The sequence below is a fragment of the Priapulus caudatus genome, unplaced genomic scaffold, assembly GCF_000485595.1.
Source record: "Priapulus caudatus unplaced genomic scaffold, Priapulus_caudatus-5.0.1 Scaffold13, whole genome shotgun sequence".
Taxonomy (NCBI): Eukaryota; Metazoa; Priapulida; class Priapulimorpha; order Priapulimorphida; family Priapulidae; genus Priapulus; species Priapulus caudatus.
In genome coordinates this window covers 586,170-606,486 of record NW_014577074.1, presented here as the reverse complement: position 1 = coordinate 606,486, position 20,317 = coordinate 586,170, and the positions used below count along the sequence as shown (strand labels likewise).

Genomic DNA, 20,317 nt, shown 5'->3' with positions numbered 1-20,317 from the left:
GGGGCACGAAGAGCAGAATTGTGGGAAATCAGTAGCCTATAGAGAGCATAGAGTGAGATTATGGAATACACAAATGTTTTTACTGAATGACGCGAGCTCGATTGTACTATGCGGATAGCGAGTGAAAATGCAGAAAATTTTCTTCTCTTTGATGCGAAATGCAATCGCGGCGGGTTGCATTTCTTATTATACGGAAAAGTCAAACGGGCTCTGGCAGTAGGGTACAGGAGTCAGCTCACCGTTTGACGCCCCATTCATGCCAATCAACAATAAGGCGGGGCTTATCGTGCCATACAGATATGCGAAATGAAAGAAAAGAATGCTTGCAACTGTGCGCAAACAGCGTGTTATGTGTATATTGGCCAAACTCTATCGTATGAACCTTGATTTCTACGCTAGCAGAATTGCCCTAGTTCCTGAGATCGGCGATTCTCCGTGTCCGAATGATAATGTACTCACAAATTTTGATCATAAGAGGGGCGGCGTGACTTGATTTGGACAGAACCAAAGTGTCAATCCTCCGCTAGCGCCTCGGACATGCCCGCGTTATCGTCGAGACAAACACCAGGCGTGGCTCCTTGCTATTAAGTGGCCTGCTATTGAGTCAGTGCTTGCCATGTCACGGATGGCGCTTAATCGCCAGGGCAGTCTAAGCGACATTTCAGCAAGGGCACGGGAGCGGCCCCTGTTGGTCGAGTTCCGGTCGCGGGCACCGATGTTGTGCTGCTGTTGGTGACAAAGTATTTCTGTGGTGTGAATTACAGGTGAGCGAATAAGGACGTTGTTACAGACGAATGATAAAGAAAGTCGGGCTAGGTGGGGTTGAGTGTAGTCTCTGCAGCGGAAACAGACTCCTTACGCCTTTAGCTCATCAATCACTGGTAAAGTTGTGCAACAGTGGCGTTTACTGTGGCAATCAGCTGGACAACAAATTCAGTTCCTAACTGCTCTACAATAGGGCAGCTTCCGTAAGGAGTCTGTTTCTCGCTGATAGACTCACTCACCCCCTACGAATTCTTTATCATTCGTACTGTAACACGTCTTATTCGCTACTGTATTCACCACAGAAATACTTGTCACCACAGCAGACAACTCGGTGCCCGCGACCAATCGACACCGCCGCTGCACCGTGGGCCTTGTGAATGTAGCTTAGTTTAGACTGTCCTACGTCGTAGCGCATGTGACAGCAAGCACTGACTCAATAGCAGGCACTTAATAGCGAGAGCCACGCTGGTGTCTGTCTCGATATCTGTTTGCGAGCGAGCTCGTGCGCGCCCTTACTACACAAGCTAGTGGTTGGTTTGCAGTGACCACCACTCATCTATAACAATGTATAGTTATATATATATATATATATAACTATATTGTTACATTTTAACTATATTGTTATAGTTCAGTGGTGACCACTAGTATTTTTGCCGTGTGAACGCTCAAGTAAGGTACTGAAATCCTCGTGTGAACGCAGAGTGAAGCAGTTGGTGACCAGCGATGCGCTTTTTGGTCGCCAAGTTGACAATTTCTGGTTCCCATGTAGAGCATTGCATATAGCCCCCCCCCCCTACACAAAGAGAACAAGTACTAAAATGTTCCATTCGCGATTTCGCATTTTGCGAGAGTGCGAGTGCTAATTTTAAATCGCGATAATGCGAAGGATAACGTTTTCGTAGCAAGGAAGTCACTCATGTCTCAGATCTCATCGATGAGATATCGTATGTAATGTCAAAATCACTATTAGTGTTTGAAGATAATTAGAATGAACAAAATAATTTTGCTGTAGTGTGCGGCCTGCAGGTATTCTGTAGATATATGATGGGAGAAGGCAATATAGCCAGTGCTCCTCTCAACATCCTGTTGATCGTGCTTAGTTACAGGCAGTCGGTCCGATCCTTACGGAATTCATTACATACAAAGAGAAGCACGTCGATATATACAGGAGTGTGGGCGAGCTGGTGAGTGTGTGGGTGCATGCGTGTCACGGTGTGTGCGTGCGTGGGTGTGTGACTGTGTGCATGCGCGAGTGACTGCGTAAACAGGAATGATGATATAAAGCCAAAACTTGTGTGTAACCGGAATAAACTTTAATAACTTGCATAGTGTAGCCACAACTTTCACAGAGAGACAAAGACACGCGCACACGCGCATCCGCTGTGAGTACATATTTGGAGTGATAATAATAATGATAATAATAATAACAATAATAATATTAATAATTTATACGTGTGACTATCATCCATTCATCATTATCTTGCTTTCCTATTCATCCCATTGTTAAATTAATGAAGCCAGCTTCATCTATTACTGACAAGCAGGTTTCTGCAGCCTCCATGGATGAGTGGGTGGCTTGACGTGCATTGGCGAGCGGCGAGCGCATTGGTGTGACATGCTGTCAGTATTTCTCATTTATAGATGTTGCTGAATGTGAAGTGCAACGACATTTTTTTTACTGATTAGGAAGCTAAAATTAAAACAGCGCAGGAGTCTGAAAACATCGTAGAGTTCTATCTCTTGTTGAAAACACTCAAAAAGTATATTGTATCCTTCAATAAAAACCAGATTACCGACAGAGAAATTTTGAATAAAGACGAAATGCATCCGAATGGCGAATACTGAATAGGATGATACTATAAACGAACTTGGAGCCAGAATATGTGCATATAAATATTTAAAGTGCTGTGGTTTTATTATATTTCAGATATAGCAATCCCATGTGACAGCAACTGAAATAATCAATTCGACTCAATAATTTGAGCTGGCATGATTATCTGTTTTGTGAAGATATATATTTACCACTAACGATATTGGTTTTCTATTCCTTGGGGAGTGTGAAAGTGACAGCATTAAACATTAATACAACACACTTGTATCATAAACACACCCAGGAAAACAAAGGGAAGACAGGAACTTTTGAATCAGCAAAGTTAGAAAAACCTGACATAAGCATTACACAATTCAAAACGTTTGTTGCCCAATTCTGACATTCTTTTTCTAGCTTGAAGGTGTGTAAAAGTTCGTCGTGATTAAATGCGCCATTTTCAGCTACAGCGCACGTTACTTTCTTGCAGATGACCTGTTTGGCAACTGCCAGGACAGGTTCTTACCTCAGGATTCTCACAAGTATCACCTGCAGTTCAGCAGCCTGGGAATTCTCGAGGCAGAGGTGACGAGACTCATCAAGTACAAGTTCACCTGGTTCGACAGTTACACGCAGTGTATTCTGCGCCACATCCTCATCGCGGATCGGTGCGTAGAATCCTCATCCTTACTCATGCACTCACTAATTATGCTGGGAATGGGATATGTGCAGATTCGATCTCACTGTCGATTTGTTCAGCTCACCGTTGAATGGTTTCTCGTTCGCAAATTAATATCAAATTTTACCTGGAGGGATTTCGAAAGATTTCTCATCTCGACATATGATTTTTAACAAATTGCAGTAAAGCTCGTGTAAACAATGAATTGAAATACAAGCGAAGCTAGAAGTGTTTTCGTTAAATAATGGCGAGCCCATTGAATTCGCATGAGCAAGAAATGTGACACCTCTCTGTGAAATGGAAAATACAAAATGCTACTACATTAATCCCCGTGGCTATTCTTGCTGAACAAAAGGCTCAAAATAAACGTAATCCAGAGCATTATGTCATAGAATTATGTAGAGGCAGAAGCAAATAAAATCCCACAACCTTAAAATAAATAATTCGCAGTGGACTTCATCTGTTAGTCGTTTCAGTACTACAAGTTTTGAATGTAACTACACTTCTAATTCCACCCATTTTTAGCTCACCTTGACATTGACAAAATGGGCTATTGCCATGGGGCGTTGTCCATCGTACGTCCGTCCGTCCGTCAACATTTGGCTACGGTCAACGATAACTTGAGAACCGTTTGACCCACATGTTTCAAATTGCATACAGTTGTTACTCCTATGGTAGAGGTGTGAACGTACTATTTTGGGGCACGCCCGTTGGCCTACTTTTGAGCCACGCCCACTTTTTGGCAAAAATGGAAATGGCCTTAAGTCAGTTCAGGCTCAACGGATTTTGGTTATTTTTGGTATGTGAATGAATAAGGACTGGTCCCAAAACATATCACACGGGTTTTGATATTTTTTTTAAATTATGCAAATTAGGTAGATTTTGGCAATTTCACTATGCATTTCAGTGTCTGCCTACGGTCAACGATAACTCAAGAACCGTTTGACCCACATGTTTAAAATTGCATACAGTTGTTACTCCTGTGGGAGAGATTTGAACGTCCTATTTTGGAGCATGCCAGTCAACCTACTTTCGAGTCACGCCCACTTTTTGGCAAAAATGGAAATGGCCATCTAGATTCATTCGATTTTGTTAAATTGACCTACCTACCTACCTACCTACCTACCTACCTACCTACCTACCTACCTACCTATATTCATACCTACGTGTAATATTGTGTTTTAGATTCTTTATTACAGTAATTTGACTGGAATATATTACTTTTATTTGCGCGATAATCGAAAACCAAAATGGTGATCATTTAGGCGTAGCGCCATCTCTCGCCCAGATTTCAGACTTTCAGATCAAAACTAGCCTTGAAACAAAACAGTAACATTTCTATTAGTATAAAACAGGGAATAAGGACATTTGATCACATTTCGGTCCGTCATAATTGAAACACTTACCAAATTTTAAATATCATCTCCCTCTTCTATCACACCCAAGGTGAGCTATAGTGTCATTGACGCTTTCATTATATTTTCACGTCATCTTCGTTAAGCATAGTAGAATACGTACTGATGAATGAGTGTTTGTTTAATTATATAAATTATGTCATATGGGGGTAAAAAATTCCTGAACGGTCATGGTTATGGGTGGATGGCAGCCCTTATTTGGAAGGCACTATATTGACTATTGCCAGTTCCCGAAGTTCAATGACATTGACACACAGGCCAACAAACGGTTACTCAACGATGGAGTTTGGTGGATATTATTTTCACTATAGGCTGAAAGCTTTTGAAGAAATAGATGGTAGCATATTACCTTTAATATGGTGCGCCTACACTAGGAGAATCTTCGTTTATGTTATCAGGAGTACACGAATAAATAAATACAATGTTATATATAATAATATTAATATATCTCTATATAGATATATCTGTCGTCTCTTCATCTACTCCTGATTTTATCACTTTTCCCAGTGAGTGGCAATAACTCTTGTGGATACTAAGTTTGAATTTTATTTGAGGGAAAACACCTAATCGGGGTTTTCAACATCTTGCAGGTAATGTTAAATGCTAATACAAGCGAATGAAGTGCGAGGTCCAGTGAGTTGTAACTGCAATAGGTACATTTGCGCAGTAATTTTCCACGGCTGACGGGCTAGCATGGGGTGCTATATATATCCAACAAGTGCAGCGTTGAGATGCGTGTGAATGATGCTGCGCACGATGCTCACGTAATAATTTTAGTGTTTTTCCAATTTTCGCGTTAAAGTAACGTTACGACGCATGAAGGCCACTGCGACGAAAATCGATGAGATCACAGCTGCTAATGGTCAGTACACGTGATCGCCCACGCACACACGTACGTGCAGCTCGTATGGCTGACCAGAGATCGTTAGGCGTACATAATATATACTCACACACTTATATCGATTGCTATAGCTCGCTGTTTCCTTCACCCCATGCATGACCTTCCGTCGCAGTACGTACTATACGAGATGGATCAACAGCTACTCCCACGCGTTTGACGTGACTGTGGATATGTTTTGTTCCGCTAATACGGCAGCGGAATACCTAGATAATAGCATCGAGAAAACGTGGAACCTTGATTGTTGTCGTGTATGTTAACGGAAATCCTTCTCGATTCGTGAAATCTCACGAATACACCAAGAAAGGTGAACAAAGAGCTTAGATTGCAACAGTCCGTGGCAGCCGACACGACCAATTTTTTTTCTAACGAGTCAGTATAAGTTTGTGCGACGTTGACAAATTGGAGTTATGTGTGCAAATAGTAATCATTATACGTTGTCCGGAAATGGGCAGACTGCAGCACCACCTTATAGACAGGTTCAACAGTCCAGAGGCACTGCATTGCATACATAAAGTCGTTGACAGACAACTGGCATACCTACTTCCAGGAGCTATACTAATCTTAAGTGGGACATAACGAGGAACAATCGGATTTGCGTGGGCAATGCTACTATGTGTGCTTTATGTAGCAGATGCGTGTATGTAGGTGTGTGTGCACTGTGTTGGGGGGGGGCGGGTGCTTGTAAAGCTTATAAGCAATACTATTCACAAGTCCATGAACAACTCAGTGTGCATATTCACAAACACATTTACCAGTGTCGGGGGGGGGGGGTATCGGCAACAGTGTGTGGCACATTCGGTGTTCGCTACAAATTGAAAGTTTTACGTTGAATATATTGATTCGAGTCGCTGCGGCCATTCACTGGCCTTTATATCATCGGCATGCAGATTGCAGAGACTCACATCAAGCAGCACGTATTTGTGGGCGGCGAACGTGTGCCAAGCATCGTTTGCTGCTGTATCTATATCTACTTTTCAGCGTTTAATCGATTGTACATCGCTATATATCCTTGAGCTTACTTCCCTAGTGCGAGACTGTACCCGCACAAACCGTTCGCGTTTTGAAATTTTAAGCGTCACTTCATTCGCTTTCCATTCCGTGTTCTCGTCTTGTTGGTTTCGCATAGTTGACGAAAAACGCACTCGTTTTGCCAATCAATCAATTCTACATCATACAAAATTGAACATGTGCGTGTCGTAGAATGGACAGCTTGTTATTATAAATACCCGAATTGTTCCCTAGAAACAGTGAGTCAGCCAAAACTCAGCCATTCATTTACTAAATATATCAACAATATTCCAAAGATGTGCTATATGGCTATTATGGCTATTATGGTCAAATGGTGGCTATACTCGTGTTCCACTAGGTTTTCGTTTCCACTCCAGTTCCCGTTAGATCTTTTCTCCTTTGCTTTTTAGAGGCTGACTTACAATATGGTAGAAGACGAGAAAAACATGTATTAAATAAACAACATTAAAAACGAATCTCTCTTGAAGTCTGCTCCAAAGCCAATCGAAGCCCACTCAGCTTGAGAGCCGAGTGGAGCAATACAACTTTGGCTCTGTTGCTATGCCCGCGAAGCATCCTAGTTACCCGGCGGCACGTCACTAATACGAACGTATAAGGCTTATACAAGGAAGGCCATATTTTTGCGCTGAATTAGTCCAGTCGGGCCATTTCTTGTGTAGTTCAATTATCTCTGTCCGTCTATATATCAGGGCGTCAAGTTCCTATTTCCTATTTTTCCTATTTTCTGGGCAATTCCTATTTCGTCCTATTTTCTGGACAAATTCCTTTTTTTTCCTATTTTTGAGGGCTTTCATTTTTCTGAATCCAGAATTGTATGTATCCTTCTCAGAATGCAGGAATTACACAGGTGACACAATTTCAAAAATATCTTGGGGGAGGACCCCAGACCACCACCCCTTACTTTAAATTAACGTAATATACCTCTTACTATCACAGATTTTATTTCAGTAAAGTTGTTTCTCAGTGGATGTGGTATGTGTATCCAGAGGGGGGGTCCCAGGGGTCCGGACCCCCCTTTTTTTACCCCAAAAAGATACACATAAAGATAATTTTCTGCTTAAAAATTTGGAATTCCATCTTGCATTCTAGACATCAAAATTACTGCTCAGATGCTCTCAGAACTGTACAATTTTAAAATTTTCTTGTGGAGACCCCTAACGTACCCCCTCCCCCCTAAGTGGCAACGTGCTAAAGGCCGTCGCACACCAGCCAGTTTTTCACGCGATTTGATCGGCCCGATAAAAATCAGCCGATATCGGGTAGGTGTGCGCGTTCATTTGTAGACAATTTTACTTGCGATTATTTTTATCAGGTGATCGTTCAAATTAAACATGTTTGATTTGAACGATTATTTTGAAGCGATGTGTGTAATCCGACAATATTTTTGGTGTGCGCGTGAACTCAGAAAATCCTCTACGATAAATATTGAACAGCCAATAGCTGAACGTGCCTGTGTCACATTGACATTCAAAATGGCGCCTACCATAGACAAAGGGTGGACGAACGAAATGGAGATTTAAATAATCAATTTATCTTAAGTGTGCGGGTGTTTATCGAAGCGTCGCGATGAGCCGATTTTACAAACGATGAAGAGATTTTTTAATCGGATCGATTTTTGGGTAGTGTTCGACGGCCTTTAGACACGTCGCATAAGCTGCCTTCGGCATCTTTTTATAAAAGTGCCCTTATTTCTAAACCTTCAAAAAGCCGATCCGCTTATGTATACATGTATGTCATACTATTTTGGAGTAGTCTACATGTATGGGTGCTTATGCATGTATAACTGCTGAAATCAATTTTAACATGCATTTCTCATTAAAAACCTCAAAATATTGTTCGCATGTGATGTAACTCCAAATATGTATATTAATAAAACCATTTGTGGTGGATCGGGATGGCTTAGGGGTGTTGGGAGGCCATCTAACGCAACAAATATTCCTATTTAACAATATATTTCTCACCATAATTCCTATTTTCCTCCTATTTTTAGCTCATCTGACATAGTCAGATGCAGCTTGTAGAATCGCATTAGGCGTGCGATGTCGTCGGGCGTCCGTCCGTGGGCCGCGCCGTGCGTGCGTTCGTGCGTCGTCGTGCGTCAACAGTTGGGCACAAATCTTAACGCGCTTGACGGTACGGTCACCTATTCGGGACGTCGGGGGATCATCAAACGAGTTGGGATGTCGAAGGCTGGGGGTCAAAGGTCAAAGGTGAAGAGGTGTAAAAGAAGGGAACATTCCCTCCTTAACTTAAGGTATAGGAGAAATGCAGAATTGCGGCACAATCTAACGCGTCGACCTATAGTGCTCGTGATAGTCTGTGTATGCCATCATGGTAGGAAAAGCCATCACTGTGCCGAAATTGGAGGCCACAGGTCAAAGGTCAATGGGCACCGGCAGATTTTAGAACATTCTGAGGACATGGTGTCGACGGCAGCGATTGAAAAACTTGTGTTTCAGCGCGTGACCTAGCATTTTTATGCCTTTATTGAAAGACCGATGAAATGTACTTTGCTGCAACATACCAAGCAGTAAGTGTCGGATAACCTTTTGACCCTTAAAGCAGCCGGTTAAACATGGATAAATTTGTTTACTTTAGAAAGAATCTTGACTGCGGGTTTGCTAGTAGAATCCATATACATGCGGATGTATGAGGCTACAATGTCACAGTGAAATTTCAAAAGCTAAATTTGGGTTGAAGAGGTTTATGCTCCTTAAATCATATAATTTCGATTGCATTCTGTACTGTCAGGCGCGTGTTACATTAACGTATGCCACGCAGTGGCACTGCCAGTGCATGTGGTGGTGGTACTGTGTAGTTTTTGCCTGCGTGATTATTAGTTCATGCACCTCTCCTATTTTAGCCTGTAGGCTTGCGTAGGTAAATGGATGAGTGCTACCATTCTGTCTTCTGCAAATAGTTGTTGCTACTAGTACTACGTACGATGGGAGCTTCGCATCTTTAATCTGATGACACTTAAACGTTCGCCGCCATCTCGTAGCAACTTTCATAACGATCCAAGAAAATTCCTTGTGAGAAGGTTCCTGATACCATCCCTGTGCCTTCCACTGTTTCGGCGTGTTGTATGTAACACATTTGGACTAACAGGGTTGTACGAGACCCCACACAGCACCAGCCACTCCCACCCACAGTCACCGCAGTAGACGTTAGATGAGCGCTGTCGCTCCGCGCCACTTGTTTAACATCTGAAATACCTATTTTCCTATTTTTTGAGGCGTCACTTGTCCTTGATACCCTGATATATATATAGATGCTTATTCTTATCTTCCACTCTGCCCGTCGTCAGCATGTCCACTATACATGCATCCTGACTTTTTGCGCGAATCTAGCTGTAACGTCGAATGGAATGGAGTTTTCATATGAAGTTGACATCGCTCCTCGTGTGACTATTAGGTGTGCAGACTCTCTTACAATTGAGCGACCGACGGTGGCGAATCACTGTAATGGATTTATAGAAGGGTTGAGCGGATTGAGACATGTCGTATGTCTTTCAAACTTGGTTATACACATACTTGCGGCAGAATGGTTGTCGCGTACCAAAACCACTGTCACTGCGGCTTTATTTGACCTTGCACCCTTGACCTCATCATTTCCCTTCCGCTCTATAACTCGGCCCCTAATGAACTAGCACTACCAAACTTGGTATACTTACACATCTTGGGGAGGAAAGGTATGTCACGTACCAAAACCAGGTCACTGCGACTTTTATTTGACCTTGACATTGACCTTGATCATATTTCCCTTACGCTCTATAACTCGGCCCCTAATTAGCTAGCGATACCAAACTTGGTATATTTATAGCATCTGGGAAGAAGTGGCACAGCGTACAAAACCAAGGGTCACTACGACCTTATTTGACCGTACCTTGACCCTTATTATATTTCCCTTCGCTCTATACTCGGCCCCTAATTTGACCTAGTGCTACACAGAACTTGTATACTGACAATCTTGGGGAGAAGATGGTCGCGTACAAACAGGGTCACTTGCGACCTTACTGCATCTCTTGACAATATTTCCCTTCCGCCTCTATAAGACTCGGCCCCTAATTGACCTAGCGCTACCAAATTGTATACTTACACATCTCTGGCAGATATGTGTGTCGCGTACCAAAACCACGTCACTGCGGCTTTTATTTGACCTTAACCTTACCTTGATCATATTTCCTTCTACTCTATAACTCGGCCCCTAATGAGCTAGCGCAACCAAAAATTGGTATACTACATATCTGGGGAAGGTGTGTCGCGTACCAAACAGGTCACTGCACACCTTATTTGACATGCATTGATTGAAGCTTGACTTTTATCATATTTCCTTCTGCTCTATAACTCGCCCCTAATTGACCTAGCGTGAGCAAACTTCGTATACTTGCACATCTTAGGCAGATGAGTTGTGTATAACAATTACCTTTGTCTTTGTGACTTATTTAACTTTACCTACTTTCTACATCCTTACAGAGATATTTCATTCATACTAGATCATGGGGTATACATGTAGTTGGCGACAACTGCCCTTTCTAATTTTAATAAGATGTGTTTTTCAAGCAGTGATTATAATAATAATAAAAATAATTATTATTATTATTATTATTATTATTATTAATTAACATCATCTATAATATTTATATCGTTTCTATTTGCGCCTTTCTATACTCATTTATTTTAATTTCTATAAATATCAAGTAGCATCATACGCGGAATCTACAATATGGTTTCCTCATTGAAAATCTCTGGTTAAACTTTTGCACAAACGGTTCCACTGCTCTTGTATTCGTTCGACCGCTTATTTTGCTCGCTTTGCTTACTGTACATAGTGTGTGGGTTGACGAGAGGACGCATTTATTGTGGGTTTGACAGCTGTATATATTATTGATTTTCTTGCCAATACATAAACCGAGTTGATAATTGGCCATAAGACATAGGTGACTGTATATGACCCATACAAATTTATGTGATGGCCATGCAGTAAATATTTTGTCGGGAACGGTATAACCGTGGTGTGAATGCATGAAGAGTTGAGTTGCATAATCCATTACAAAAACTTAACGACGCCGTCCGACCGTCCGTTAAGGCCGTCCTTTAAGGCTGCCGTCCGACAAAGGTGGAGGCAACCTGTGTAATGTATTCTCTTTCATGTGGGTCTTCGAAATGATATTGATGTCATGGGCATGATTTTTAAACCACGCATTTCTATTTTAAAACATGCATTTCTATACATTTCCACATTTTCTCCGTTACATCTTCGATTCGTGCATCCACCCCACATTCCTCACTGCATGCATTGCGTAATCAGCGCTGTGCTCCCGAGCACTTCTCTCATGCATGATGTACACGTTGGTTGCACCCGCAGATATGACATTCCGTACGACCAGGCTAAGTGCGATGCGCAGCTGGCCAGCGATGCGTCGCGCGGCTACAAGATACTGCAGCTATCGAAGGCTCTACGTGACATGGGGCTCGTCGAGGAGCCAGGCTCGACGCAGAACGACAGGGATTACGTCGACACGGGTGTCTACGGCACACCTTACTTCTACGTGAACGAGGTAGGTGTGCTAGCGCACGCACGGCGGGTGGTGGTGATAAATGTAGAAAAAAAATGTATGAATGAATATTATACTCCCACTAGAATATTTATGGTTGTGGTTTTGCTCCAAGAAGCCAATATTCTTGAAGCCACTAACGTGCATTTCACTAGGCATGCAATAAAGTTCTATGTAATGTAATAAATAATAATGATTGCATTCCAAAAAGCTTCCATCTCCTTCATCATGTGTGTACTTTTATACGCGCGGACTCACTGGCAATCGCGAGTAAGAATATATTTAGAGACCCTATGGGCCCGTTGCAGACGAACTTAAATTTTTCGTTATTTACTAAATAACATGGCGAACTTTATGTCGTGTTTGCATAGATTAAAATGCTGATCAGTTGTAATTGTTGGTAATTTATGCATGGTATCGTGAAGAAATTTTGCTCGTGTGTAAATATTTCCCAAACATGTTTACAAGCCTATGACCATATTAAATATATATGCACACACGCACACGCGCACGCACTCATTGCAAACTAAGATTAGATTACATGATATCTGGAGTGAATAATAGAGAATAATAGTATAATAGAATCTCTATTATTCACTTAAGCAAATAGTAGCTCACAATCAAGCAACTAGACAAACAAGGAGTGACGAACGATGGACCGTCTACACAACATATCGCCACTGCTTTCTTTTCTTTTGCAATTAGTGGGTCCTAGAGCTTTTTTAAATCAATGTTAAACGAGAGCCATGCATGGGCCACCCCGTGTTCGCCCGCTCAGCCTATGCCGAGATGCGACTTGCACCAACTCAAACGTTTTTATATAACATCGCGCGTTTTCGCAAAGAGGCGATTATTAAAATATTTTCCAAAACATTTCTCTGCAGGTCACGCTGCGTTTGACACCTGCCAATATTCATCATGGCAGTGTGTGTGTGTGTGTGTGTGTGTGTCTGTGCGTGCGTGCGTGCGTGCGTGCGTGCGTACGTGCGCGCGCGCTTGCGTTCGTCTGTGTTCCAAACGAGTGATTAATGGAAGCGAGACCGTGAGAGAGGAATACTGAGAGAAAGAGAGAGAGAGAGAGAGTGAGAGGGAGGAAATAATTGGGATGGAGGTGGCCGGAGGAAGGGACGTAGGGGAAGGAGAGAGATGAAGGGAGATAAGAAGGGGCAGTGGGGAGGAAGTGATTTGTTCCTTCACTTTCATTTCCTTTTGGATCACTTACATGTGTCATAACGACCACCATGCACTCTTCCAAACGTCTGAGAGCAATCTTCTCTTGCACACTGCTCAGGATGGTTGTTACAGCCATGCAGGCCTAGCCACGGAACAAGTCTACTAATAATACTACAGATTTAGCGTTATGGTCGCACCTTCGTAACTCTAATAATGCTGCAACTGTTATGAAGCAGCAATTCAACTGAAATCTTTTAATTTGCATTATTAGCAGAAGGAGCATGCAGGCTTCTATGTGAAACACCGGCAGCAGGCATTACTATACCGCTTTGCGACGTACCAATATCACATATTCTCTGGTTCATGACAAGTAGGCAGATATTTCCTGACAAATATACAGACAGCCAAGTGCTGATAAATATCAAATGACCAATTAAAATACAATCAGGAGATACAATACTAATAAATTAAGTTATGGCATGTTGTCCGTGTAAAACTCAACGTTATCAAAAAAGACGGTAGGATAGCTCTATATCTACTACAGTAAACACCCGCGTATAAGAACCTGCATTTTTTCAAGTTAGCCTAAAAAGGTTCTTATATAATTGGTGTTTACTGGTAAATTAGGCTATAAGGTTCTTATTTTCTTAAGAAAAAAAAGGTGTTGGTTGTTTCTGGTAGAATATTGGTGCAGTTGTTTATATAATATATATTATTATTATTATAATATTATTGTTGGTTGCATTGTTTATATAAAATATGTATATAATTATGTCTAAATGACTGCAATCTAGACAAATTTAAACCCTATTCTTGGTTATATTATTTCTTTTTATGCCCTTTATCTCTTACATAAAGGGCGAGTCTGTTTTTCGGTCTGTCTGTTTGTCTGTCTATCTTCTCCCCCCCCCCCCGTAAGAGGTCACCATCAACATCATATATATTCTTAATCAGCATGTCGCCACGACCATTTTAGGCCAAAAAAAAATCAAAAATATACACAAAATGAAGAAATGTCAAATTACAATTAAAATTATTTATTATTTTAATAAATGTCTGCGCGGTGGCGCTATATATACCCTCCTACTGCATCGAGTGCGAATTTTCGCGGTGTTGTTCGCATTTTTACCGGTATTTTTGTAGCTGTATTGTCGAATTACAGCGGCAATAAATGAATTATTAGCTTCGAAGGAGACACGAAAGCGTCGTAGACGACTACCATATAGGTATAAATGCTGAACTTGCTGCTTATTTTCGTATTTTCGAGTGTTTCTTATTCATCCCCTACAATAAATCGCCGGATCTATCTGTCTGTCTGTCTTCTCGAGACCAGTAAGAGGTGACCCGTGAGGTATATTCTCAATCAGCATGACGCGACGACCATTTTAGGCCAAAAACAATTTGCACAAAAAGGCCAAAATAAGGGGAAAAAAACAAACAACAGATTTCCCCCAAAAAAATACTAGCGCAGCAGAAAAGTTAACAGCAATCCTAGCACTCGACTCGACTATACACTGCAGCAGAAAAGTCAAGACGAATCCTAGCGCAGCCGAAAAGCAAACAGCAATCCTAGCGCTCAACTATAGTCAGGCTCATGCAAAATCAGGCAATCGCATGAAATGCCGAAACGGAAGCGATCGTTTTTCGGCAGTTCAACTGCAATTGGGCAAAGAAACTGGCCCATCAAACAGCACGCTCTGCAGAGAATGCCGAACAGCGCGAACTCCGCCAAACAAGTGATGCCGCAACCCACCAGAGGTCACGTGCAGAGGCAAGGAGGGCCAGGCAACATACTGACGACAACATTTCATGGCTCAACACAGCGTTCTCCTACGACCTCAACAAAGACTTCACCTCTAACCCAAAGGTCTCCATTGGCAGGATGGACAACATCTGCACACACTGCTCTGCCAAGACGTGGCCAGGGGAAGCTCCAGGCATGTGCTGCACAGGAGGCAAAGTAAAGCTGGAGGCCCTCCAAATGCCACCACAGATCTTCAGGCAGCTGCTCTCACAAAACAGCCCACGTGCCAAGCACTTCAGGGACAACATCTGGAAGTACAACGCGGCACTCCTTGGTTCTCTGAAGATGGCAATACCAAGAATTTTGTGTACCAAGAAGCGCTGCAGAACTGAACACAAGTGAAATTCTTGGGACAGATTTATAAAATCAGAATAAGGTCAGTACAGCCCATATTTAGTCATGGCAGACTAAATTCTAGCTCTTTTCTCCTTTATCCCGGGCATCGCCGGGTAGCCCAGCTAGTACCTAATAAACATCAACAAATCAAAACTAGATTGTTTTAAAACACCACAAACATAATGCCAGGCCAGGTTCCATAAGATACGGTACCATGCATGCGGGCTCAGTTTCATAATGTACGCAGTGAAACTGCACTGTACTGTATTTTTGTGCAGTAGTTAATTAATGAATTTTTATGTGTTAATTGAATTTTAGGAAATAAGAACGTGTTTCAAATTTTAGGCTAAAACAGGTTCTTATGTCAAGGGGGTCTAAATGGAAAACCTTAGCTTAACGGTTCTTATACGCGGGTTTTTACTGTATTCCATAAGTAAGCTTATTGGGGCTTAAGCAGTTAAGCTTAATGTAATAATAGCCAAATCAATACTTACATATATATGTTTGTGATACGAGGATCATTTGAGTTATAACAAGCTGACTATATAAGAAGTATATAATCAGGAGTAGATAATAGAAGATAATTATCTACTCCTGATATAATGATAAGCTTTTAGCGGATCTGCCATTTATTCTTTGTTTGTGATGAGAATGTAGGCAGCATCTACGAACTTTAAAATATGCATAGAAACGATGGAATAATGTCAGTAATAATGTAATGAATGGGGGGGGGGGTATCGGCAACAGTGTGTGGCACATTCGTGTTCGCTACAAATTGAAGATTTTACGTTGAATATATTGATTCGATCGCTGCGGCCATTCACTGGCTTTTATTCATCGGCATGCAGATTGCAGAGACTGCACTCAAGCAGCACGTATTTGTGGGCGGTAACGTGTGCCAAGCATCGGTTTGCTTGTATCTATATCTACTTGTCAGGTTTAATCGATTGTACATCGCTATATATCCTTGAGCTTACTTCCCTAGTGCGAGACTGTACCCGCACAAACTGTTCGGTTTTTGAAATTTTAAGCGTCACTTCATTCGCTTTTCCATTCCGTGTTCTCGGTCTTGTTGGTTTTCGCATGATTGACAGAAAACGCACTCGTTTGCCAATCATATCAATTCTACATCATACAAAATTGAACATGTGCGTGTCGCTAGAATGGACAGCTTGTTATTATAAATACCCGAATTGTTCCCTAGAAACAGTGAGTCAGCCAAAACTCAGCCATTCATTTACTTAAATATATCAACAATATTCCAAATGATGGCTATTATGGCTATTATGGCTATTATGGTCAAATGGTGGCTATATACTCGTGTTCCACTAGGTTTTCGTTTCCACTCCAGTTCCGTTAGATCTTTTCTCCTTTGCTTTTTAGAGGCTAGCTTACAATATGGTAGAAGACGAGAAAAACATGTAGTTAAATAAACATACATTAAAAACGAATCTCTCTTTGAAGTCTGCTCCAAAGCCAATCGAAGCCCACTCAGCTTTAGAGGCCGAGTGGAGGCAATACAACTTTGGCTCTGTTGCTATGCCCGCGAAGCATCCTAGTTACCCGGCGGCACGTCACTAATACGAACGTATAAGGCTTATCAAAGGAAGGCCATATTTTTGCGCTGAATTAGTCCAGTCGGGCCATTTCTTTGTAGTTCAATTATCTGTCCGTCTATATATCAGGGCGTCAAGTTCCTATTTTTTCCTATTTTTTCCTATTTTCTGGGCAATTCCTATTTCGTCCTATTTTCTGGACAAATTCCTTTTTTTTCCTATTTTTGAGGGCTTTTCATTTTTCTGAATCCAGAATTGTATGTATCCTTCTCAGAATGCAGGAATTTACATTTCAGGTGACACAATTTTCAAAAATATCTTGGGGGAGGACCCCCAGACCACCACCCCTTACTTTAAATTAACGTAATATACTCTTTACTATCACAGATTTTATTTCAGTAAAGTTGTTTCTCAGTTGGATGTGGTATGTGTATCCAGAGGGGGGGGGTCCAGGGGGTCCGGACCCCCCTTTTTTTACCCCAAAAAAGATAACACATAAAAGATAATTTTCTGCTTAAAAATTTGGAATTCCATCTTGCATTCTAGACATCAAAATTACTGCTCAGATGCTCTCAGAATGTACCAATTTTTAAAATTTTTCTTGTGGGAGACCCCCTAACGTACCCCCTCCCCCCTAAGTGGCAACGTGCCTAAAGGCCGTCGCACACCAGCCGATTTTTCACGCGATTTGATCGGCCCGATAAAAATCAGCCGATATCGGGTAGGTGTGCGCGTTCATTTGTAGACGATTTTACTTGCGATTATTTTTATCAGGTGATCGTTCCAAATTAAACATGTTTGATTTTGAACCGATTATTTTGAAGCGATTTTGTGTAATCCGACAAGATTTTTTGGTGTGCGCGTGAACTCAGAAAAATCCTCTACGATAAATATTGAACAGCCAATAGCTGAACGTGCCTGTGTCACATGACATTCAAAATGGCGCCTACCATAGACAAAGCGTGGACGAACGAAATTGAGGGAGATTTAAATAATCAATTTTATCGTAAGTGTGCGGGTGTTTATCGGAAGGCGTCGCGATGAGCCGATTTTACAAACGATGAAGAGATTTTTTAATCGGATCGATTTTTGGGTAGGTGTTCGACGGCCTTTAGACACGTCGCATAAGCTGCCTTCGGCATCTTTTTATAAAAGTGCCCTTTATTTCTAAACCCTTTTTCAAAAAGCCGGATCCGCTTATGTATACATGTATGTCATACTATTTTGGAGTAGTCTACATGTATGGGTGCTTATGCATGTATAAACTGCTGAAATCAATTTTAACATGCATTTCTCATTAAAACCTCAAAATATTGTTCGCATGTGATGTAACTCCAAATATGTATATTAATAAAACCATTTGTGGTGGATCGGGATGGCTGTAGGGGTGTTGGGAGGCCATCTAACGCAACAAATATTCCTATTTAACATATATTTTCTCACCATAATTCCTATTTTCCTCCTATTTTTAGCTCATCTGACATAGTCAGATGCAGCTTGTAGAATCGCATTAGCGTGCGTCCGTGCGTCCGTCCGTCCGGCCGTGCGTGCGTTCGTGCGTCCGTCCGTGCGTCAACAGTTGGGCACAAATCTTAACCGCTTGACGTACGGTCACGATATTCGGGACGTCGGGGGGATCATCAAAACGAGTTGGGATGTCGAAGCTGGGGGTCAAAGGTCAAAGGTGAAGAGGTGTAAAAGAAGGGGGAACATTCCCTCCTTAACTTAAGGTATAGGGAGGAAATGCAGAATTGCGGCACAAATCTAAACGGCTCGACCTATAGGCTCGTGATAGTCTGTGTATAGCATCATGGTAGGAAAAGCCATCACTGTGCCGAAATTGGAGGCCACAGGTCAAAGGTCAATGGGCACAGGGCACAACGGGCAGATTTTAGACATTTCTTCTGAGGACATGGTCTGACGGAGCGATTGAAAACTTTTTGTTTCAGCGCGTGACCTAGCATTTTTATGGCTTTATTGAAAGGACCATGAAATGTACTTTTTGCTGACATACGAAGAGTAAGTGTCGGATAACCTTTTGACCCTAAAGAGGCGGGTTAAACATGGATAAATTTGTTTACTGTTAGAAAGAATTTGACTGCCGGGTTTGCTAGTAGAATCTATACATGCCTGGATGTATGAGGCTACAATGTCACAGTGAAATTTCAAAAGCTAAATTTGGTTGAAGAAGGTTTATGCTCCTTAAATCATATAATTTCGATTGCATTCTGTACTGTCAGCGTGTTACATTTAACGTATGCCACTGCCAGTGGCCACTGCCAGTGCATGTGGTGGTGGTACTGTGTAGTTTTTGCCTGCGTTAATTAGTTACAGGTGGCACCTCTCTATTTTAGCCTGTAGGCTTGCGTAGGTAAATGGATGAGTGCTTACCTATTCTGTCTTGCAAATAGTTGTTGCTACTAGTACTACGTACGATGGGAGCTTCCATCTTTAATCTGATGACACTTAAACGTTCGCGCCATCTCGTAGCAACTTTCATAACGATCCCAACGAACATTCCTTTGAGAAGGTTCCTGATACCATCCCTGTGCCTTCCACTGTTTCGGCGTGTATGTGAACACATTTGGGACTAACAGGGTTTACTAGACCACCACCACCACCACCACCACTCCACCACAGTCACCGCAGTAGACGTTAGATGAGCGCTGTCGCTCCGCGGCACTTGTTTCACATCTGAAATACCTATTTTCCTATTTTTTGAGCGTCACTTGTCACTTGATACCCTGATATATATATAGATGCTTATTCTTAGCTGCCACTCTGCCCGTCGTCAGCATGTCCACTATACATGCATCCTGACTTTTTTGCCGAATCTAGCTGTAACGTCGAATGGAATGGAGTTTTCATATTGAAGTTGACATCGCTCCTCGTGTGACTATTAGGTGTCAGACTTCTCTTACAATTGAGCGACCGAGGTGGCGAATCACTGTAATGGATTTATAGAAGGTTTGAGCGATTGAGACATGTCGTATGTCTTTCAAACTTGGTATACTTACACATCTTGGGCAGAATGTGTGTCGCGTACCAAAACCACGTCACTGCGGCTTTTATTTGACCTTGACCTTGACCTTGATCATATTTTTCCCTTCCGCTCTATAACTCGGCCCTAATGAACTAGCACTACCAAACTTGGTATACTTACACATCTTGGGGAGAAGGTAGATGTCACGTACCAAAACCAGGTCACTGCGACTTTTATTTGGACCTTTACATTGACCTTGATCATATTTCCCTTAACGCTCATATAACTGCGGGCCCCTAATTGACCTAGCAT

At 41.9% G+C, this 20,317-nt stretch overlaps 1 protein-coding gene across 1 annotated transcript in view; it reads left to right on the top strand.

The window, feature by feature from the left end:
* LOC106808477 overlaps positions 1-20,317 on the top strand; it is a gene marked incomplete in the record, with an annotated part of 118,905 nt that overhangs the window by 31,626 nt on the left and 66,962 nt on the right. Inside the window, 2 exon segments of the mRNA XM_014811215.1 lie at positions 3,063-3,240; positions 11,964-12,156. Coding sequence (XP_014666701.1) covers positions 3,063-3,240; positions 11,964-12,156 — 371 coding nt within the window.